The sequence below is a fragment of the Scardinius erythrophthalmus genome (assembly GCF_964197995.2).
Source record: "Scardinius erythrophthalmus genome assembly, chromosome: 2".
Taxonomy (NCBI): domain Eukaryota; kingdom Metazoa; phylum Chordata; class Actinopteri; order Cypriniformes; family Leuciscidae; genus Scardinius; species Scardinius erythrophthalmus.
Window position 1 is genome coordinate 38180922 of NC_138222.1, and position 24314 is coordinate 38205235.

Here is a 24314-nt window from a genome sequence, read left to right on the forward strand (position 1 = left end):
GGGTGCAATGGATCCCAGTTGATCCATGATCCACAAACACCAAATTGATTACTCTTTCGTGTCTCCTTGCGCTTGAACAGTCACATACACACAATTACATGTTAAAATACCCGTCTCAGCAAGGATTCTCGTAAACATAGTCAGTTATGTCTTAAGTGAACGTACACAGTTAAGAAAGAAATCTTTTGCTGATCTTAACTATTGGGCAAAATGACGGTAAAACCGTTTATCGGTCGATCTTTACTCAAGACAAACCCGACTTCGTTTACAAGGATATTTTGACAATTTTGTGTGCATTTGTCCGTTCAAGTGCAAGAAGACGCAAAAGAACTCTATTCAGTTTTTACGCACTATATGAGAGGTGGCTGTGTCTGTGGAGTCATCAGCGTGCGTCTGCAGTGTGTTCGTGTTGCAGTGGTGGCCAGATCTGATGAATGCTGTCAGACTGCCTCTGCATGAGAAAGTTCTGCCCTTGGCATGACGCTCTGCAGTTTTGTTTCACGATCACGATCAGACAAATGCGTTTAGACACCGATCGGACCCCGAGACACTTGTGTGTGTCTCTGTTGGTGTTTATGCTCAAAGCTTTGCATGACTTGTTTGTTTGTGCAACTTGGGTGACTGGTGGTACTAAGAAATGTAACCGATTCTTTCATTTGAAATGGAAATCAGTGCATAGTTTTTGAACAATTCCCAGCATTTTTGATGAGTGAGTCTCATTCTTAAGTATTAAGATGCCTAGGATTCCCAGAGTGCAAATTGTTCTTCAGGGCATGATGGTTTCTCACCTGTCCTGTCCATTTCTAAAATGTCTGGGCAGATTTGGGTAAGCCTTTTAATTCTCACACTCTTTAGAGTAAGAAATTTAGTTTGGCAGCTCTAGTTGAATGTAAGGGATGCTGGGATTATAAGGTTATCTGAACACCTTGTTATGCACTAAAGATGTAACAAATTAAATGTGGCCCACTAACCTTCCCTTGGTGTCAAATGTGGAAGAGAGACTGGATTGTAGGGCTGGTCTTTTTTTCTTTTTTAATTATTTTTAAATTGAGAAATTACGGGTTTGAATAGAAATGTTAGCAAATGTTACAATTAATCATGTTGACAATACTGCAATGATAACAGATAAGAGAAGAAAATAATCGACCACATGATGATTAACTTGATTAACCATTTTCGTGTTATGTGCTCTATGAACGTAGAACACATCACTAGTCTTAAGCGTCTGTTCACACAATGCGTTATTGAGTTGAAAATTAAGAATTGAAAACATTAATACATTGTTTAAATTAATAACTTTTTCGCTAACTGTGATTTTGTATATGCACATTTCTGAAATACGTAACTTAGACCGTTACACCGGTTTCACACTGCACGCGTTAGCAGAGCGGAGGCAGCGCAGAAGCAGTGCGTATGGTGAGTGGGAGCAGCGCACACCCATTTTTGCTTTCACACTGTCGGCGTTTGTCGTGCGGAGCTGAACCGCGGCTTGTGTACTTTGACAGATTTTGTATATTTTTTTGAATAAATAAATATTGATAGGTAATTGATACCTGAATTATTTATTATTATATATTATCTGCATATGTATTACATATTATTTAGCACTCATCTCCATGAAAAGCAATCTGCAAAAGGGAAAAACTTTACGAAATCATTTAGATTGTTGAAATATCTGATACACATCTAATTTACAAACATTACCCATCATAAACATCTTAAAGATAATTCATAAATGTCTGTAATAACAAACAGCAAAGTTCTTAGACTACAAAGACTCGTTCCTCATTTTTCCAGGGGGTGGGACCCACTCACGCTACACATACATAATTAAATTAATCTGTAACTTAAGATAAACTGGCAGTATAACTTGTTTTTGTAGTTTGTTTTTGGACATTTGTTTTCTTTTTAAATTGCTGAAGGTCATTTGATTTACTGTTTAAAACACAATAGATATCACCAATGCGCTTTTTGGGTAAAACTGCGGTGTATTTGGCCGTGATCAATGCCATGTCACTTTAATTCAGCGTGAGCGGCGCAGCAAAAATAGACTCAGCGCCGAAACTGTAATAGCCTGTTACTGGTGTTATACTTGGTCATTTTGAATTTGATTTGCCTTGACTTTTTGGGCTGACATCTAAAACGCAAAACTTTTCTTATTTTATATTATTTTTAGTATATATTAGTATATATTATGTTTAAGATAAGTTTGTACAATATTTGCCTCCATATTTCATTCATATTTTCTGCAAACATATTTAACAAACAAGTCATTTGTTTTACATTTACACCATTTTGATCACTTCAGGGGTTGTGCGCTTGGAATATAACTTTTTTTTTTTTTTAACCAGATTGTTAATAAAGAGAATGTTACTTCAATATTGTAGTTAAGTTTTTTTGCCATATCGCCCAGCCCTACTGGATTGTGACAGAACAGTATATTTAATGTTAGGCCACTCTAGCAGTTAGCAAATACAGAAATAACCAATGCAGAACGTTCATTTAGTGTAGGAGTAATTGCAGTGTCCACACAGATTCTATGTTCAACCTCAGGAGGAAAGACTGCAGTTCTTAGGAGAAGCCACACGTAGAGCAAGTCACTTACTGCAAGTCAATTCACTCTGCCATCTTGGTAACATTCCAGGGTAGTTTCTGTGTCAGAATACTACATTTAAGCATTCAGGTTGAAATGAACTTTGTCAGATTATTAGAGATGTGTAATAGAGGCGTCACCTAGCCTAGATAGTAGCTACACTCTCCCTCTTCCTGACTCAGAAGCTTCACTAGCTCTCCCTGCTGTTATAACCTGTCTTTGAATATTTACTTAACTGTAGCTAGGCTGTGAATTTGTTTCTTTGTTCTTCTGTCACCCAGAGTTATGTCATTAATAAATTACATTTAAAAAAATATTAAAATAGAAAATCTATATTTTAAATTGTACATTTATTTCACAATGAACATAGGCACCTAAGTAGTTTAGGTGTATTTACCCTAGTTAAACAAAAACCTTTGTATGCTTACTGTTGGTTGTGTAATGTCTTATTCTTTCTTTATTGTTATTGTATGACACTCACAACAGCTCAGGTCATCAGAAACCAGGTTTATTATTAAACACCAGGTTTATCATATCATTTACCATCGCCTGGTACTGTGCTGCTAAATCATTTTAATATTGTATTTGTGTTACACATTAAATGACTTTATTGCTAATAATGCAATCACTCTTTGATGAACTAGATTATGTAATCATTTATTTTTCTTTCTCTCAAGGCTGCATGAAGAGATAAAGGACTTTTATGATTACATTTCTCCTCGTCCAGAGGAGGAGCACATGAGGCTGGAGGTGGTGGCCAGGATCCAGAGGGTCATCAAGGACTTGTGGCCAAATGCCGAGGTTTGTGTTACTCACACACACCTTTTAGTTAAACTGATTGTTTTCTTGAGGTTTATGTAATTCGTATTCTGGATATTTGGACAATTAGGCACAATCAATATGGCATCTTCCATGAATGCATTAATACGGACATAAATATAAACACTTGCCTACTTTCAAGTTTCCAGTTGACCGTTTAAATATCAAACACCATGTGTGGGTTTATTCTTGTGATAGTTCACCATTACACCGGTGTCATGGACATGCAGAGGTCTAAATATAAAAGCCCTGGGGGACTCCAGTTCACCATTTAACAGTGATTTTGCTTTATATAATTTTTTTACAGTTTGCATTGTTTAGTCCAGCCATATTGAATTTGTTGGTGCTCAGTGTTGGGAAGGTTACTTTGGAAATGTCATGGGTTACAGATTACAAGTTACCCTATTTAAAAATGTTTGATTACTTTTTGATTATTTTTCTAATTTCCAACACTGAAATGCATTTTTATCATTCACCATGGTGGCAACTCTCAGACAGGTTGTAGCCTAAATCTTTCAGCGGCTATGTGGATTGGTGTAATTGGCAGATGTGATGCGCTTCAAATTAAAACCAGAACCAATCAAAGGCATCAGAATAGCATCATTTTACTAAACAGCCTTTAAATGGCAAGAGGGATAGTGCAAATCAAAAACAGGCAAATATTCAAATTAATATTAAACATATTCTAGCTTTTTACAGAAAATATTCAGATGTAATCTTTAACCTTTTCATAAGTAACTAATTTAATTACACATTTTTTCTCAGTACCTGTAAATGATTACAGTTACATTTACTTTGTAATTAAATTGCGTAACTCTGTTACATGTAACTAGTTATGTTCTATGTACTCCCAAACACTGTTGGTTCTTAATCATCTTTTTTCTTTCAGTTAGACGATTATGTCAGGTCAATACGCCAGCTGGAGTTTTAAAGACAGCTTCTTAATGTTTTCTAGCAGTGAAAGAAATATGCCTAATGGGTGTTGAATGTAAAATAAAGAAAAGACACATGACATGGAAATTTAAACTGTATCGAATCCGCTAAAAAATAGCAAAGCTGAATCAACAGAATCAGAATCAGTAAGAGCTTTATTGCCGAGTATGTTTACACATACAATGAATTTGTCTTGGTGACAGAAGCTTCCAGTGCACAGACAGAATGACAGTGATAAGACGGATAATAAAAATAAATTAAGTGAATAACACAATATAAATAGACAATGGACAGTATGTACAGGTATGTTATATACAATGCAAGGGAATATGAATAGAGGTAGCCTATGGTATGCTAAATAAATATGATTAAAAATAGTGGCCAGTGGGGGCATTTAAAGGGCCAACAGTGACCCTTTAGCACATTCCAGAAGTGGCAGGACCCTCTGTTGCTAAAATGTATTTTTAAAATGCATGTATCTATATGAAGAAGTCTTTTGCTTGCTCAAAAATAATCCATAGCTTTTCAACGGTCTGATTTGACCTTTGTGTTTTGAAAAAAGCCGTTTTATTTCTGGTTGTAACTATTTTTATATATTTAGCTTAGAGTGCAGGGTAATGTTTCATTGGCAACATAATCTGTCTAATAACATAAGATTGCATGTTTTTATCAATATGAGGGCAAATTGGTAGAAAAGTAACCGAAGCACTTGTAGTTATGACATGCATTTTATCAAAGTATGACTGATTTATATTGGATCTCAGTGCTGTGTGTGTCTTCATGCACAGATTAAGGAAACAGAATTAGCATATTTTCCTCAGTGCCAGTGTCTGGTTGCTTGTGTAATTTGGGAATGCATATTGTCAGACATTCTATCTTATAAAAAGTGAATTTCTCCTGTGAGCTGATATAAGTGCACAGGCTAACAGCTACTAATGGTTAGCACTAAATATCAATTATTCTCAATCACCCTCTCAATATTACCTAAAGGATGTGAAAAGTCTGTGTAAGAAGATTGAGTATTTAACTGTGCAAGGAGAGGCTTAACCTGCTATTTTTGAACCACATACATGTCATTAAGTCCCTCTGTGTATGAAACACAGGTTGTTGAATTCTTGTCCTTAACCCTTAAACAGGCAACGTGCACAACATGATACATACACTTTAGTCTCTTGTAGGAGGCATGAGAAAAAAAAATACATCCAAATTCTGTTATCATTATCATAGATGAGTCTGATTGGATTATGTGGGTCACAATACAAGGTTAAAATTTTCTTGTTTTGTCAGTTTGAACTAAAGCCAACATGTCCGCCAATAGTGCTGGACATTCTGACTTTGTAGAAAGTAGACATCTATTTTTTTTTTTTTTTTAGCAAAAAAATACTAAACAACTGCTAATATTAATTGTTAATATTGTCTTAAAGTCCCCCTGTAGTCAGTAATTAAAAACTTAAAACTCGTCTTTGATCTCCAAAATTACATATTTAAAAAAAAAAAAAATTTCCTTGAAAAAAATTCTTCATGCCTTAAAATAGCTTGAATGTAATTCTAAACCCTTGCCTCATTTAGTATAGATGGTTCTATGAATATGCAAATTAACCCCGACTCCACTCACAGGTAGTTTGTGATGTCAGAAATACCAGCGATTTCAAACTGCGTTTTTGAGACTGTCTTTGGTTCACTGCAGTTCCCTTTCAGTCAGTCACTATGAGTTACATCAGTGAATGACGAAATGGGGGGTTTCGCTTAGAAGCCTATCACCTTCAAGTTCTAGAAAATGAGCCAATGGCAAAACAATGCCATGGGTCTGCGGAATTTGCATAGCGCGGCTCTGCCCCACCGCGTGGGTATAAAAGGAGCTGCACGGCAATCTTGCATTATGTTTTTGCTTCAGAGCCAAGAGCATTCTGCACTCCTCTGCAAGCTTTCTGAGTTCTACTACTACGAGACGAGCGACTCTTCAGTGCTGTTAGTGTTACGGCATGTTCCAGCTAGATCACATTACCTGCTGCTGGTCTGTGCAGTGATCTGCCAACAGTGTGTGTGTTTCTCCCTGGGTGCTTCAACACACTGTTGAGCTTTTTCTCTCCTCTCTAAAAGAGCTGCACATGGCACGTCTTTTTAAAGATGACTGGCACGTCTTTTTAAAGATGACTCGCCCGTGTATTTCTGGGTGCGGTAGACAGGTTTTGTCTAGATCTCCTCAGACCACACCCCCCTCTTGCACATTGCAACCCGTGAGGTTGCCGGATGATGTCGTGGGCCAGTCTTCGGGCAGGCCTCACGTTTCATTCAGCGATCCAGAAGACGACTCTATGTCTATCACCATATCACAAGGTGGGCTAGAGTCTTCTGGAGATAAAGGCTTGGCTGTGCTGCCTCCTTTGTGTGTGCCAGCTTTGCCCGAGTCTGATCCAGAGTTGACGGATCAGTCAACTCAACTCCGTTGACTCGGTCGCCATGTATGCACAGCTTACGAGTGAGCACGTGCGGTCACTGCTGAATTTTCAATTCGAGGGCAAGAGTGCAGTTCCACTGAAGGTATTTCAGAAGCTCCTGGGGCATATGGCATCCACAGTGGCAGCCACGCCGCTCGGACTGCTTCATATGAGACCACTTCACTTCAGCACTGGCTTCGCGATCGAGTCCCGAAATGGGCATGGCAACAGGGCACGCTCCAAGTACCAGGGCCAGAGTGCCCTTAGAACAAGTGTCCAGGCATGTTGTTGTCTCAACAGATGCCTCTTCCCACGGGCTGGGGGCCCGCGGGCTCCTGGATAGTACCCCAGCGCCTTTGGCATGTCAATTGCCTCGAGTTGCTGGCAGTACGTTTGGCTCTGCACCGTTTTCGAACGTTGGTCAAGGACCAACACGTTCTAGTCCGTTCAGACAGCATGGCGACAGTACCGATCAACCGACAAGGTGGTCTGCGCTCCTGCCGTATGTCGCAATTCGCCCGCCATCTCCTCTTATGGAGTCAGAAGCATCTGAGGTCGCTTTGAGACATTTACATTGCAGGAGAGCTGAATCGTGCAGCCGACAAGCTCTCATGATTTCGGCCACATCCCGGGAAATGGAGACTCCATCCCCAGACAGTTCAGCTGATTTGGGAATAGTTCGAACTCAGACTTGCGCAGGGCACTGGAAGACAGCCGCTGTGGCGTTATTGACACGTTGTATTAGTCGTTATATTTGATTTATTAAATAAGTAATTAATTAAATGATCAATCACATCAAAACATTTTTCAATCCTACTAGCCCTTTATTTATATTAAAAACCCACCTCATTCATTTGGTGAGGAACATAGCGTTTTGAGCTTCATTTGCAGACCCTGTCATGCTGTTGGCTATATGCCACTGCAGTGGACGCAAATTGCAGTGTAAAGGCTAAAGGCTAACAAGCGTTAATTGAAACGACGATCGATCATGGGAATTTGTGAAAATTGACATCTCTAATATTTACATATATTTACTAATATTTATAACAACATTTATAAACTTGATTTTCACCACAGGGGGACTTTAAGAACTTTTTTTCTTTAAATTTACTTTTAAAGAATATTAAGTTATGTTGCTCATGCTGTTATTTACTGCATTTTGAAAAGTTTCCCCTGAAATACGTTGCCAGATTAGGGTATAAAAAAAGGATTATCCACAGTATTGACAATGAATTGTGTCTGAAGGTAAACTGGGCCCCTGTACCTGTCACGGCATTATTGCGCATTCCGGGGTGAGGGGTGGGTTGTGGCTGGTGGGGGGTCCAGTAGAAAACTCGTCCTTCTGGCCTCTGGGCACCCTCTACACAGTCTCCCTTCTCAATCTATGCCTATGTATTTTATGTAAAAAAATTGTGAAAATGTTAATATTTAGTTTAGTTGACTACATCTTTGCATTTTTAACTAGATATTTTCTTACAGGGTTTCACGCAGCTCATTTTAGGATAGAACAGGGGTGAAAATTATATGTTGTATCATCAATTAAATTATATGACTGATTAGGGATGGAGCTAAGCCCTGCAAGACAGTGGACCTCAAGGGCTAGATTTGCCCACTCTTGAGGTTGAAAACGAGACAGTTTAGCAGTGAAAAAATCTTAAAATCATTCTTTTGGATATGTTTTACTTAAGTCCAGATGATAAAAAATGTGACATGAAGTAATTTTTTTTTGATGATCATTTTCCACACTTGCCTGTTTTAGGGTTAATTATTTATGCTTAGCTCAAATGTGCTGTATATAATTTTTTTGACTGAACTAAAGCATAAAAATACCACATGTTTCCTGATATTTAGGAAACATGCCAAAATACAGTTCTACAGAGAGTTATTCCACTTTGAAATGTGCATTCTGTGTCGGAATGTCTGTTTTTGTTTTGGTCTGTGTGATCCCACCCACTGCCTATTTACCTAATAGTATTTCGATACCCCAGGTGGCCAGTTGGTGGAAAACACAGCATATTGCAGCCATGGAAGCCAGCGAACAAACTGGGTCAGTGATCGCAGATTCTACCCGACCTAAAAAGCCTCTGCATCAGTCTAAAAAGCTCTATGACCAGAGGCATATTAAAACGCAGATAAATCAACTCTTCAACTTAGTGTAAGGCTTTTTGCCTTCCATTGTCAATTGCGCTCGTCCCTGTTGCGTCCTCAATCTGGCAACCCGCGTGAGCATCGAGTCTGAGGAGGAGGGGGTGGGGGAAACAACTCTCCAATATTTTTAATTTGGACTGCAGTACACATTTCAGCCGATAGCTGTCAATATTACATACTGCACCTTTTAAGGTGTTGAGTACATTGTACCATAGGCTTGCATAGCATGTAACTGTCAACATATATTCATGCATCGGAGTTCACATCTTTCTCACCCATTTCAGTCCTTGTGTGTTTTTTGCAAATAATTACATTTGTGCACTCAGACAGAAACTCTGATTTGCATGTTTAGATTTTAAAACATTTTTGTATCAGTTTTAAATATGAACAGGATGTTTGTTGGGTTCTTGTAGGCAGGGGAAGACTGAGTTGAACCTCTTTTCCTATTTTCTGATTGCAGGTTGAAGTGTTTGGCAGCTTCAGCACAGGCTTGTATTTGCCTACAAGGTAATGTTATGATTTTTTTTTCTCTTGCTAAATTTTTTCACTGAGCACAATATTCTTATGGTATCTTGCATGGTCTTGTACGTGCAACTGTTTTGTGGTTTGAATTAAACTTGAGTTTAAGAATTTTTGTAATTGTGTATTATACAAGTATTATGACGTGTAGATGTATGTGTATTTGAACCTTTTGTGTTTGCATGGAGGGATTAAGATTTGTAATTTTAGCTCTGCTTATCCTGTATCTGTGTGCATTTTTTGTGAGAGCCAATCTCATGTCACACACCAGTACTGCATTTATACAACACCTGGATTACTGAACTGTGGCTTAGTGGAATAAATCTGTCTGTGCCAACACACACTGTTCACACAACACACGTGTTCTAGTTGCTGAAGCAGTTGAGTTTAGCACTCAGTTATGTGACGTCAGTAACTTCTTAACATACTTAGGAGCACTTAGATAAAAATTTTTTTTTATTAAAAGCCATCAAACTTTTCCCAAAACATCAATACACCGATTCATTTTTTACTGGATTATTTATTTCTTAAGAAGAGAATGATTTCTGTTTGCTTTTTTATTTTATTTTTTTTACTTTCTCTCTGTATCCTCTCTATTTATATCAGTGATATAGACTTGGTGGTTTTTGGTCACTGGGAGACTTTACCTCTTTGGACTCTGGAAGAGGCTCTACGCAAGAGACAAGTGGCAGATGAAAACTCTGTCAAAGTCTTGGATAAAGCAACGGTATGAGCACTACCGTGTGTCATACATGTGTGTTGGGTGTTTTTTGGCATCTGTCAGACATCCCTGCTTGTCTTTAATGCTCTGTGTGTCTGTAGGTCCCCATCATTAAACTGACAGATGCACACACAGAGGTAAAAGTGGACATCAGCTTTAATGTACAGAGTGGTGTAAAAGCTGCAAACCTCATTAAGGACTTCAAACAGGTGAGTGTGAATGTATATGTATGTATGTATGTGTATATATGTATGTATGTCATGGTTCGGTTCATACCTCGGTTCAGACATCACGGTTTCGGTACAATGGAGGGAAAAGCAAAACAAAAATGCAGAAGGCTTGTGCATGTCTTAGGCTGTACTACCAAAGGAAAATAAATTACTTAAGCCTTGCATTTTTTAAATAAGGTTTATTTATAAATTAAAGGCATAGAACCAGTTTATTTGTAGTGCACTGAAAATAGTTTTATATAATTATTTTATTAATTAAAGGGGTCATGAACTGGATTGTTTTATTATTTTATAATGTTGCCTGGGGTGCCCTTATAATGTTAGTATGATTTTTACATCAAAAATTGTCATAATTTATAAATAAAAGCCATTTTTCCAAGCCTGATTTCTGCCTCAGATTTGAACGCTCCGTTTTAAGGGGCGTGTCTGCTGTGAGACTGCAGTGCAAACGCCCACTGCTGTGATTGGCTGACATGCTTGCATATGAAATAGCTAGTATTACATGAACTCTCTCGAAAACTTTTACTTCGTTTTTACTATTACAGCTATCGAGATAACAAATCGTGAAAAGTATCGTTTAAAGCATTATATTTAAATCTATTCCATCACATGAAAGGTTGCAGCATGATGAGCACTGAGCAGATGACAGACAGTCTGTTGATCGCGTGAATAAAGATCTTATCATTGCAACGCAATTTTTGCACTCTCACAAATGCTTACACCAAATCACAATGCAAACACGATGTGAATACACAGTAAGAGCTTCGTTGTGTAGTGTAACAGTGTCATTATTTCATCACGAGTTTGGTAAGTGTCCAGATAAGCTCTCGCGGCTCGCGCTGTGCTGTTTGATTGACAGCTTGGGCGAATGGAAAGGGATCGTTCTTTGATCGCTTTCTGTACGTTAATTTAATAACAGTTTAAAAAAGATTATTTTCATAATACTACGAGAAATTATGTGAAGTTGATCGTTTAGTCACTGATGCATAAACAGTATTGAACGATTTTAAGAGAAAGATATCTGAACTTGAATAATTACACATCAGAAATCACTGATCGCAGATCAGGCATTAGAGTACACATGGTTACTTACATGTTGCTGGCAGATCCGTGTCGGGAAATTGTGATCGACTCACTGATTTAATAAAGTTTAACCATGCTGGAATCCTAAGGAAGCTTAATGCAGACTGTCTTCTTCCACAAACAGGCGCTGCACAATATTTTGTAAACCGCATGTTTATTGCTTGGAAGTAGCTCGATCCGGTTTAGCAATCATCATGTCGTCCTATGTTATTTAGCATGTTTGGGCGAATCGGTGGGCGGGGCTAAACAGGCCGTGTTGAAGTAGGCGTTGATCTTCTTTTGTGGAGGCGGTGTTTTATCCTCTTTGACGTCATTGTTCCCCACTTTGAAAAATGAGTCGTTTGCTGAGCCTGATGTCTATAAAAGCTTTTATTGGACTAACAAGGTAGTTTTCAGTTCTGAAACTTACAGGATATTATTATAGTATGATGATCTCTTATATGTCAAAAGCTCAAGGAAAATTTGATTTCTCAGTTCATCACCCCTTTAAATTAATAAAAAGTTAAAAAGACCTTGAGATATTTTTGGTAATTGTACCTGAATGAATTGAAAATATATTTGCTACATTTCAGAATAATATATTTGTTTCCCTTAAACTTTTAATTAACAGTAACTTAAACACTTTGCAGTTTGAATGATGTCCTGTGTAAACAAAATGACGGAGTATGTTTTTAATATAAGTAAACACTTTGCGACTTTTTCGATCTCTCTCTCGCTCTCTCTCTCTCTCTCTCTCTCTCTCTCTCTCTCTCTCTCTCTCTCTTTCTCTTTCTCTCTTTTTTTTTTTTTTTTTTTACACCACGGCCCCACAAATTCAACATCACCACCACTAAGTGGGGTAATATTGATGTATTTCATGTGGTAGAATAAAACGTGAAAGTGTCTTGAGCTTGTTCACCGCAGACCTTATTTCAGCCATTTAACCAAAACCCCATTCAAAAAACCCATTGACTTTGGGACAATGGAACCGGGCCTACAAAGTGATGTCATACCTGCACCACTCTATTGGCTCTCCCAATCATGTTCTGACTTGTGTGTGTGTGTGTTTCAGCAATATCCTGTGTTACCGTACCTGGTGCTGGTTTTGAAGCAGTTTTTACTGCAAAGAGAGCTGAATGAGGTTTTCACAGGAGGAATCGGATCATACAGTCTGTTCCTCATGGCTGTCAGCTTCTTACAGGTAATATTCTACATACTTAGTTTAGGGTACTATTGAGAGTGTCTGACAATAAAGCCAAAATAAATGCAAAGAATCAGTTTGAAATATTAACTTGTCCTATTTATTCATTAAATTAAAAATAATCACTTTCAGGACGGGTCATAAAACAGTGCTTAGATTTAAAAATCTGCAAATTTGTACAAAGTCAATGACTGATTTGAAAAGTTTGTAATAAAATGAACGGCAAAGTAACACATTAAATAGAAAAAGTGTCAGGTTTATTATTTTGCATTTATACTCAGAGACTTTATATACAAATCATTTGGCATACAGCCTATCGCATTTTGTTCTGTCCATTGCAATGGTTATCACGGTCAATCGGATTCAGTTGTGCATTTAAATATTGTTAATCCAGACTCTTTGCATTGCAATGTGTAGTTAGCAGCATGAAAAATATATATATATACAGAAAGCAAGCAAAGATCTTTGATAATGATAATTTTCATTTTTATAATAAAAGGATTTGTCAGCATGCAGAACTCTCGCTGAACAAAAACTCAGCCTTTTTGAGTGGTGTTGAGGGATTCTGACTAACTTAAACACATCTAATTGGCCATTGCGTTCACATGCTCAACAGATATGTCTGTGATTGGCTACATTGCTCAACACTGGAAAACACCTTGTAAATAGAAAGCTTTTGACGCTCTTCACAGAGCGCTTACACAAACACTCACAGGAGTGTTTTAAAGCAGCCGGCTAGCAACGGGTATCATCACATTAAATAAACCAAATAAACCTTTGGTGGGACAAAGATTCATTTTGGCGGCCAAAATATTTTAACCGCAGGAAAATCCTTGAAAATAGAAAATGGTTATTTTAAACTTTAATAATATCTCACATTATTACTGTTTTTACTGTGTTTTTGATACTTATTCCTTGAGCATAAGACACTTAAATCTTATTGACCCAAACTTTTGAACAGCAGTGTACATTAGAATACAACTTAATGCATACATCTCAACACTGGAAAATTATGTAATGCTTCTTTTTGTGAATATCAGCTTGCTAAAGCTTGCTTTTGTTATCAGAGGTAAATATGCCTCTGCAGATTTACATTCAAAGTGAAAATCACCTGATTAATGGAAATTGTTTATAGGCTTTTTTGCTAAAATAGCAATTTCATCACAATTCTAATTACTGTTTTATTTCCCAGCTGCACTATAGAGAGGACGTGTGTAGTTCAAACGCAAACCTGGGTGTGCTGCTGATTGAGTTTTTTGAGCTGTACGGACGGAATTTTAACTACCTGAAGACGGGGATCAGGATCAAGGACGGTGGCTCATACGTGGCCAAAGATGAAGTGCAGAAAGGCATGCTAGATGGGTACAGACCCTCTATGCTTTATATTGAAGATCCATTGCAGCCAGGTACACATACAAACCCTTGTGCACACACTGATAAGATTTAAACAGTCAACTGCTTAGCATTTTAAACCGTTCAACTGACATGAAAATAGCATCATAGATTGTTTGGAAGATGTTCTAATTGTTATAATTTGTTTCTGTGTGTTTGTGTGCCACAGGAAATGATGTCGGACGTAGTTCATATGGGGCGATGCAGGTGAAAGAGGCTTTTGATTACGCTTATGTTGTCTTAAGTCACGCTGTATCTCCAATTGCCAAGTACTACCCCAACAACAAGTCAGAGAGGTGAGACAAAGAGAACTGTAAGAGATGTGTGCGTTTCATTTTCTCAGCTGTTAGGGCTGGACAATATATCAAATATATAAGTTGTGAATTTGATAGAGACACTTTGAGCCATGATGTAATATGTAGTATAGACACTAGGACCACTGTATTCAAGCTCTCTTGATTGGGGAATTTGCACACCTTATCATAGATAATGGGTCTCAGTCACTATTAATTGCAAGGAATATTTGTATTTATACACTGAAGATTTTTACCTAGTTTACTAAAATAAGCACATGAATTTTTTCAGATCTCTCGTTGGCAACATGTATATACGCATATTTGTGCACTTTTTTTTTTTTGCATACGTGTGGTTTCAGTTGTTCCTCAATTTTTTCATAAACTTTAATACGAAAGCCCTTGAAAAATCATGGTTTGTTTTGTGAGTGAAAACGTTTATACGCAGATTTTGTGCACAAATTTGTACGTACGATGAATGACACCAAGTGATTCCCGCAAAAAGCTTGATGCTTCTAATACATTTCTGAGCATAGGTCAGCTCATGCCATACAATATGTGGAGAAAAAGACAGTAAAAAAACAACTGCAAACTGACAATCTAATATTAACTGTCAGAGGTGGGAAAAACAATTCTGTGATAATATCAGGATCTGATTCTTGATTAGTTTTATCTTTTCTCCCACAGTATTCTAGGTAGAATAATCCGTGTCACACAGGAAGTAGCAGAGTACCGTGACTGGATCAGTGCGCAGTGGGGTCAGAAGAGCAACAAAGAGCCGGTCCTCAACTGTAATGGTAAGACATTATTTCTGAGCTTATTGTGATCCATCTCTCACTCTAGAAAGCTGAATACAAATTTTTTGTTTCTCTATAGCAAATGATGTCACACTGCTAGTTAAGCCTGAGGAACTTGATGAGTGTAATAATAACCTTTCAGAGGATGGTGTTGGGCTTCCTCCTGTCCCCCGGAGCAAAGTGTCATCCAACTCCTCCTCTCCTTCCCCCTCTTCTCCTTCATCACCATCATCATCGTCATCGCCATCTTTAACGGCCTCTAGCTCAAGTGATGCGGTAAGTACTTCATACTTTTGGCATAAAACAACCAAATAAACGATTTTACTTTGTCTGTATTGGTGAAATACAAAGGAAAAAGAAAACAAAAACATGTTTGTTTTACTTGCTTTCTGCAGGATTCTGATGGAACACCCTATAAGACAGCGAAAGCTTTGGGTGGGCGAGGCTCTTACAGTGAGAATACAGAAAGGAATCTGTCCAATCACAGATCTCAGAATCATTCAGCAACAATGCCCACCCCCACTAATAAGGGAAATAAGGTAAGAACCTGTTAGAAGTGACTATAGACTTCCTATAATTGAGACCTTCTTTTTCACCTTATTATTATTATTATTATTATTATTATTATTATTATTATTACTCCTCTTCTTCTTTTTCACCTTCTTCTCCTTCCTCTTCTTCTTCTTCTCCTCCTTCATCATCTTCTTCTTCTTCTTCTTCATCATCTTCTTCATCTTCATCTTCTTCCTCTTATCCTTCTCCTTCTCCTCCTTCTCCTCCTCCTCCTCCCCCTTCTTCTCCTCCTCCTTCTCCTCCACCTTCACCTCCTCCACCTCCTTCTCGTCCTCCTCCTCCTCCTCCTTCTCCTCTTCCTCCTCCTCTTCCTCAGGGCTTAAAGTATTTCGGCACCGTGCCGGATCTCCGGCGTGCGGCCGTGAGGAAGAAAAATAAATAAATTTGAATCTTGCATGCGGTTTAATATTTTCGAGTCAATTGATTTCACCTACCAATCATATGAAAGAAACGCAGCTCTACTAACGTTACAAGCCTATCAGAAGCAGAGCAGGGCGGGGCCTGGCAACACAGTGTGATTGAGATTTATACGTCACGTTAACGTTGTGGGGGAAAGGAGCGCTAGTTCATGATGCTTGGGGATGATGTCCTCCTGCACGGGCGTAATTTCCTATGGGGACACTTTCCAAAATCCCGTTGTCCTCCCCACCCCCACTCAAATTCGTTTGTTATGATGTTTAACCGCACGCCGTCATTGACACGGAGGACTCGGAGCAGGACCGAGCCTGTGTAAAATAGCTCACTGAATGTTCTAATGAGCGAGTAACTTAGCGGTTGCAGCACAGACAGCGATGAAACGCCAGAAACAACAGGTAACGGTACGTGACTTTAATGTCATCATGGATGAAAAGAAAGAAAGGAGAGGTGTGAGTTGGTTCAGTAAATTAGCTCAGGTCAGGATAATCATCTTTTCTGTCTACACCTGTTGATAACTGAGCTAACGTTAACATATGCTGCTCCTTGGTAACTTCAGACTTGGCTAAATATTTCATTTGAATATTTAATTAAATATTCTGTGTAGCTTACAAAAAAAAAAAACACATTCTGTGTAGGCCTACCATGAAAACGAGTCCACTTTAAACCGCAGCATTTTCTGTCAGCAATGTACAAGTAGCCTAACGTTAGTGCTGTCAAAGTAAACGCATGCGATTAATTTGTCCAGCTTTAACGTATTAAAATATTTATCGCAGCGTCTGTTCTTTCTGTCATCCTTTGGGTTATATGATCATGCTCTCCTTCACGCAAATGTTTTAAACTATCAATGCGCGAGAAGACAAAAGAGCGCTGTCAGTGACGCGCTGTCAGTGAATGAATGTCCTCCTGACACACACACACACACACACACACACACAGAAAGACGCGCGCCAGTATCGCATTCGCAGTCGACAGCGCGCCATCGAGTTCCCTTTCGCGCTTGTACGAACCATAACACACACATTTAGGCTATGTCAAAATGTCAGTTTTGTCGAGTATCTTCACAAGAACAGTAAAATGAGTTAAATACAATCTTAAATAGTTCGTAAAGAGTAGAGAATGCGTGAGATCCTGTCAGCAGCGGCTGGTAAGTGACAGCAATTCTCTCTGTTAGTAAAGTCAACCAAAGAACAATGGGAACAGAGAAAATTACTAACCGCCAAACGCTTAAGGATTAATCTATTTTTCATTTATAATTTATGCAGTGCGGACTGTTTTATAAACGTATTCAATTTCTATATTCACATTGGTTAGACAGGTAAGGTACAGGTAAATATTACATTTATTATGGGTTTAAGTGATGATTGTTTTAAGTTTACTTAAATTAAAAGTTGTTATATTTTTTTAAGCCTAATAAATGTTTCAAATTTTGGACAAAGAGACATAAGTAGCTATATCAGTGAATACTGGTCTTTATTCATAAAAATATGCCATTAACATGCTTGAAAATAAATGGTGCCAATGAAGCCCAAGGCACCGCACCGCACCGCACCCCCCCCCCCCCCCCACCCGCGCCTCACAAAAAAATTTTCAGGCTCAGGATTTTTTTTCACTTTAACCCCTGAACTTCCTTCTTCTCCTTCTCCTTTTTCTCCTTCTCCTTCTCCTTATCATTCTCCTCCTCCTCCTCCTCCTTCTCCTCCTCCTCCTCCATATTTTAGCTTGTTTTCTAATCCAGCTGTCTAATAAACTTGCCATTGTATACTATGAATATGTAAATTAACTAATATGAACAAACCTTGACAGAAAATTAACAATAAATAAACTAGTCTAGATTAATAAATGCCTTAAAATTTTCACTTTTATTTAATGATACCTAATGCATTAACTGATATTAAATCCGTAAATTTGTGTTTAATTACTTTAAAATGAATGTCATATTTGTTTTTTTCCTGTTTTATTCAGAGTCGACAGCTTGCTAACAAAAGTGCTCAAGGGTCACACAGCAACCCCAACAAGATGCAGCAAAACAAGTCTCAAAAACTCCTCATAAAGAAGAGGAAACCTCAGCGTGAGGTAGCGCATGGGGACCTGTGTAGATAGGGGGAGCTGTTACTGCAGACTCACACCTGCTCTTAATTTCTCTGACCACTGAAGGGTGCTGGTGGTATCATTTTTCTCTCCTGTCCCACTGTTCAAGGGATGCGTGTGACTTTGTAGCTGGAAAAGGAAAAGAACAAAACACACAAAAAAAAGAATAAGTCAAGTGGGGCATATGCCATGGGACTGAAATCATGTGGGAGAGTTTAGGCCTGAACTCCACTGGCTTCTGCACAGCTTCTGCTCACTGCCCATAGGGGAGCTGCACTGCTCTACTGGAGACGTGGAGGACCAGAGAATGTAGGAGAGAGAGAATTCAACTTGAGCAATACCTGAAGCCCTGGACTTTTGCCTCACTGAGGAAAACTGAAATTAAAAAAAAAAAAAAAAAAGACTCAAATTACATAATGTTATATTGAAAGTGCAAAGATTTTTAAATGTCTAAAAAAAACATGAATATGTAATTAGTACAAGAGAAATTATGCATGTTCTTTTTGAAGAGTGGTTCTTTTTTTGTCATGTACACAGATTATACAAATATTTGTACAAGAAAACGATACAAAAAAGGAAAAAAAGACAAAAAAACTAAAAATACCCCAAAAATATTATCAAAAATGAAAATGGTTTCATAATACTTTTATAGCATTGTTCAATTTTTGCCATGCTATAGATGTACACACATTAATAGAAAAACAGCTCCTCACAGCTATGTATGGGTTTGGGTTCAATTGCCAACCCCTATCATCAGCCTCTTCTGCTGTTGTATTGTTTGTGGAATGTTGTTTGTTGTTGTTGTTGTTTGGCAAGTAAGAGAGGTAGAGAGTTAACATTTGACGACATCTGGAAATGAGAGAGAGAGAGAGAGAGAGAGACAGTTTGTGTGTGTGTGAGAGAGAGAGAGAGAGAGAGAGACAGTTTGTGTGTGAAGAGAAAGAGAGGGGGAGAGAGAGACAGTTTGTGTTTGAGAGAGAGAGAGAGTTTGTGTGTGTGTGTGAGAGAGAGAGAGAGAGAGAGAGAGAGAGAGAGAGACAGTTTGTGTGTGTGTGAGCGAGAGAGACAGTTTGTGTGTGTGAGAGAGGGGGAGAGATACAGTTTGTGTTTGAGAGAGAGAGAGAGATTGCACTAACAAGATCCTTGCTGTCTGTCTGCTAGAGGAGAAGAGTGCAATGATCTGGAAATTTGACAAACACTACAGCTGTGGTATTCAATCTGCTTCTCTGAATTCTCTGCCCATCACAATATAAGTTGTATTTGTTAATGTATTTATTTTTATCAATGACAGCAGATTTCTATATGCTGACCGTAGTGGCCAGATATGTTTTGTGTTCTGTCTTAGGGCTGGGTGGCAAAACATGATTGTTGCTTGTAATGTAGTGTGCTATATATATATATATATATATATATATATATATATATATATATATATATATATATATATATATATATATATATATATATATATATATATATATATATATATATATTTTTTTTTTTTTTTTTTGTCAAGTACCCATTTTCGGATAACAATTGAGTGACCAAGTATATTTCTGAAAGTACATTTTAACAGAGGTATATAGAAAAGGTGGTTTAAACATTTTTATTTGTGGCTGGTCTACTTAAATGGAGATAAGGTAGAATAATTTATGTGATTTTTATTTTTATTTTGTTCATTTTTTTCGCCATTCCACTACCTTGATGTACTGTGTAAGAATGCCTGTTCTCTCAAAATTAATATTGTAGTTCTTTAGATAAACAGTAGGTGGTGGTGTAACCTAAGGTTATTTCATACACTGTAATTCCCCTGACTTGATTTTTTTTTTTTAACGATTTTCCTAATGGTTTTGAAATACTCGCAGATCTCTGGTGTAAGTTAAAGAGATGATGGCTTTTGATCAGGCAATACTGTATTGAGTGTTCGTGATGCTATTATGGAGTATCAAAGCCAGTAGTATGTCTTAACACCAGATGGATGCCACTGTAGAGTGAGAGATGCAGAGACAGCAATTAGAGGATCATTAGTGCCACAGCCAGTGCTCCAGAGACAGGTTTACTACACATGTATCCATGAACATCCATGCAATAAAAAATTACAGCACAACTATCAAACATAAAAGTGGTAAATTTACTATTTCTGCTGAACACTTATTTTGTTTTAAAGTTGCAGTAAATTGTGTTACTGTCCTAATGTTAAGTGTACCAATTGTTGTTTGGAATTTTTTTTTATATTGTTCTATGGCTTGGTATCGGCTGTTTAGCCAAATGCCATCAAATGTATATTGTTCTATAGTCACTGGGAGCAGCAAAACATAACTTGACAAAATGCAAACCTGACATTATGTTCGGTCAAGTATGCTTTGATATATATATATATATATATATATATATATATATATATATATATATATATATATATATATATATATATATATATATATATATATATATATATATATATATATATATATATATTCACAGATTTTTGCTTGGTTCTGTATTGGTTGAGGAGATCCAAAAATTTGCTGCTAGCACATTTACTGGACGTACAAACTCTTTTTCCATTAGAAAATACTTTTATCTTGCTTTCAGAGGAATTATTTTTAAAAGTGTATTATCAGGTTGAGCTCCAGCAGCTCCATTTTATGTACTACAGAACATCTGGTGTGAAACAAATTTTGAAGTGCACCAGGTTTAACATGACACTGAAAGCATTGATAATCTTAAAATAGTTAAAATCCCAACTCTTAGGGTTTTTTTTTTTTTTTTTTTGGAGACTCATCACCCATTGCAGAAGAATTGAGCTACATCATTTGTCCAGGTGGGAAGCTTTGCCCTAGACAGACTTTGCCTCTTCATCCTCATCTTAATTGTCTTTGACATGCCAATACCATGACATGCTATTTGTGTGATCTGTGATTTTCTGTGTGTATATATACATACACACACACACACACACACATATATATATATATATATATAAATATGGCAGTTTTGGGAACAATTGTTGCTGCTTGAGTAGTCATATCACTTTCCAAAAGCAGTCACCAAAAAAAGAAAGAAAAAAAAGGCAGAGATACTGTTTAATTATACTTTTTGTATATTTCCTACTTGTAGTGCCTCTCTGTGAAGTGTAGGCTATTCCAGCTGGTTCACTAATATGTACAAAGCACAGAACAGCAGCTTTTGCATTGTTTCTGTTGACTTCTCAATAGTTACATCAATGTTAAAAACTGGTAATCCCAAAAAGGAACGAATATTGAATATGCATAAACAGTTATTTTTATTATTTTTATATATATTCCATGATTGCTCTTTATTTTGAAATGAAATTGTTTTGAGTCATTGTTTGGAGGCTGTCAGTCATATTATTAGCTCTTATAACTACTGTTAAGACAAATATGTTTTGTATATTTTTGTGAGAACGAAAAGGCAATAAAGCTCCATTTTGAACTCAATCAAAAGGAAGATCTGTATTCTACAATAAAAATGCACTTTAAAATCAGCAGTGATAGCTGTGTTTTATGTGGATTACAATTTACATTCCAACGCAACAACAAAAATTCACACACAAGAAGACAGTGTGAAAACATTACATTCATTAAGCATACAAAATGGACACCAGTGTGGACGTGCATAAGATAAACAAAATTTTTTTTCCTTTTTTTATTTCTTTTTTATTGATTAGGTTTGTTTCAGCATGCAATTAAAAAGTCTCACACAGTTAAAACACCGCAGAAACAGTCGTGTTTTTGCTGCACGCGGGGAGGCGCGCGCAAAGCAGACATGATACGAGGAACGAGGTAGTTTCAGTAGCGCGTGCACAGTTTATGATCGAGCCTCTGGAGCTCGAGCATCTGCGAGAGAGAAGGACAAGATTTTACACTGTCAAACACGGAACCGAGGACAAAATCTAATTTATCTAATCGCTGTGAGATTCGGCAACAGGAAAACTGAGTTTAGCATTCGACAGTATCGGCCAGGTGAGTGAAGTTTCTCGCTTTAGCGAATTAGATACCTGTAGAGTACAGTTACCCATGGACTCCCGAAGGGAAATAAGCGAACAAAGATGTTCTTTGTTTCGTTTTTTTTCGTTTTAAAATGTAGGCTAATATTAGGTGGTTCATTTACGTTTTCGGTTAAACGAGTGCTTCTTCTGCCTGAGATCATCATCACATGTCCCTTTTCGTGTCTGCGGGGCATCGTCAGTTCGGCTCGGAGAGAAAGCATAAACATTCCTGACTGAAAATCTAGATTATTCCCGTATTATTGATACACGTGGAGGGAATGTTGTCCAGCCTTACAGAAAGAGTTAAAATGCCCTGCAATAGTTGGGACTAATGTCTTTGTCTCATTTTTTTGAAGTATCAGTGTAGAGCGCAAACACATCTTCTTGTCCCGTGAAACAGGGGACTTGTGTATGGTAGCGTTACTGAGTGTCTGTTGGGACTAGTGTTGATGTCCAAAATCTTTCTGAATGCAGATAATATGCTGTTCCTTATAAAAGTAAATTTCCAAATACAGCCAACACAGCTGAAGCTGCAATCCTCAGGCAATGTCTGCTAGATAGTGGAAGTAACTTGTTTGCTTCTTGACACAAATGGTCTCTGTACAGGAAATGAATATGTTAGTGTGCATGAATCTAAGTGCAGTGGAGGCTTATCGTATGCAGTGTACTCTGAGCAAACAAAGCCACTGGGCTTACCATCTAAAAGTGAACAGAGGAGAAAGACAGTGATAAAACAAAAGGCGATTGATTAAATTCGATTCACTGGATTTTTAAAAGTTTAAAGTTGAATTCTCTAGTCCTGGAAAAATGATGGGCATTTCTGTCTTGAATATAAATTGCTTTGCACTTAGACTTGGAAATCAAAGTTTCTATATATATATATTTGGAATATCCTCTGTATATATTTGGAATATCCTAAAAAAAAGAGTCTAGTAATCATAACTGGAAAAGTAATGGAAAATCACGGGTCATAAAGGGTGGAAACCCTTAAAAAAGCCATGACTGAAGATGAAACCTCGTAGAGGAAGTGTCCACTCTAATCTTCTGTAAACTGCTGTAAGTGTTTGATAGAAATGAATGGTTTTGAAATATCAAAGTATAATTGTATGCAAATATGTGCATTTTCTAATTTGTCATTGGTGTTTAAATTGCTATTGTTAAAAAAGGGTTTCTGCCATGTCAGAGCTGCTGTTTAGCTGTCTACTTAATTGCAAGTAGAGACTAAATAACATTGACATTAAATCAATCACTGCTTGATTTGTTCAGAAACAGGTCATGTAAACTAAACATTTTGAGTATTTTTGACTGATGTTTGATGGATCCCACATCTTACCACAGCAGAGTCATTGTGGTACAGAATCTGGCACGACAGCCGCATTCAGCACTGTACAGATAAACTCTTCCACTCAGAAAAGTTCATGGGTGATGAAAGATTTAGGAGACAGGAAGTGAATCTGAAGTTTCCTGAATTAAAATATTTGCTTTTTGTTGTTATTTGTTGTTATTTTGCAGCTACTGGAACATAACTTTTAAACTTTTTTTTTTTTAAATGATGTTTTTAAATGTTTTTGTTTGTGTTTGGTAAATTTGAGTAAAAGTACATTTTAAAACCTAACCCTAACTCAGATAGTAAATCTTACAACTGTTATTATTATGTAATACATATGTAATGTTCTGTCACCACTTCTAATGTCCATTGAATGGAGTTTTAGACTTCTTGAAAGCCGACTCATATAATATGCAAGGAAGTAATAAATTAGCCACTTAATGTCACCCGATATGGACTAATGGGACATTCATTCTTACTTGATGGCAGACTGGATTGTGCTTTCATGCTGAGAAGGAACAATCTAAAAAAAATCAATGAGAGCGAGATGTATGGGTCTCAGTATGACATGAGATGCCTGATGCAGGACACGTTTCCAAGCAAGTCAAGCTAGTCTAGTCTTGCTTTCTAGTTGAGAAATGTCCCTGTTGTGAGCCTTAAACATATTATATTATGCACATACATACTTGTATGTAGCACATACAAAATACAAGAGGATTAATACAACTGCCAAACTGAAGGTGAAAGTGCA

The 24314-nt window shown here is 37.4% G+C and overlaps 2 protein-coding genes across 4 annotated transcripts in view; both read left to right on the forward strand.

Moving 5' to 3' along the window:
- Positions 1-18793, forward strand: part of tent4b (terminal nucleotidyltransferase 4B) — a 35324-nt gene extending 16531 nt beyond the window's left edge. The window contains exons 2-12 of one of the 2 annotated variants that reach the window (XM_081359957.1): positions 3271-3394; positions 9392-9438; positions 10057-10177; positions 10273-10380; positions 12536-12664; positions 13857-14070; positions 14226-14352; positions 15037-15146; positions 15226-15422; positions 15542-15685; positions 18099-18793. In XM_081359957.1, the coding sequence (XP_081216083.1) occupies positions 3271-3394; positions 9392-9438; positions 10057-10177; positions 10273-10380; positions 12536-12664; positions 13857-14070; positions 14226-14352; positions 15037-15146; positions 15226-15422; positions 15542-15685; positions 18099-18236 (1459 nt within the window). In that variant the 3' untranslated portion in view covers positions 18237-18793. The remainder of the gene's footprint in view (positions 1-3270; positions 3395-9391; positions 9439-10056; positions 10178-10272; positions 10381-12535; positions 12665-13856; positions 14071-14225; positions 14353-15036; positions 15147-15225; positions 15423-15541; positions 15686-18098) is intronic. The other variant, XM_081359958.1, reaches the window with a different exon arrangement.
- Positions 18794-22009: 3216 nt separating this feature from the next.
- The window catches only part of adcy7 (adenylate cyclase 7), a 54508-nt gene continuing 52203 nt past the window's right edge, over positions 22010-24314 (forward strand). Inside the window, exon 1 of one of the 2 annotated variants that reach the window (XM_081393733.1) lies at positions 22010-22210. The gene's annotated coding sequence lies outside the window, so the exon portion shown is untranslated. The remainder of the gene's footprint in view (positions 22211-24314) is intronic. The other variant, XM_081393732.1, reaches the window with a different exon arrangement.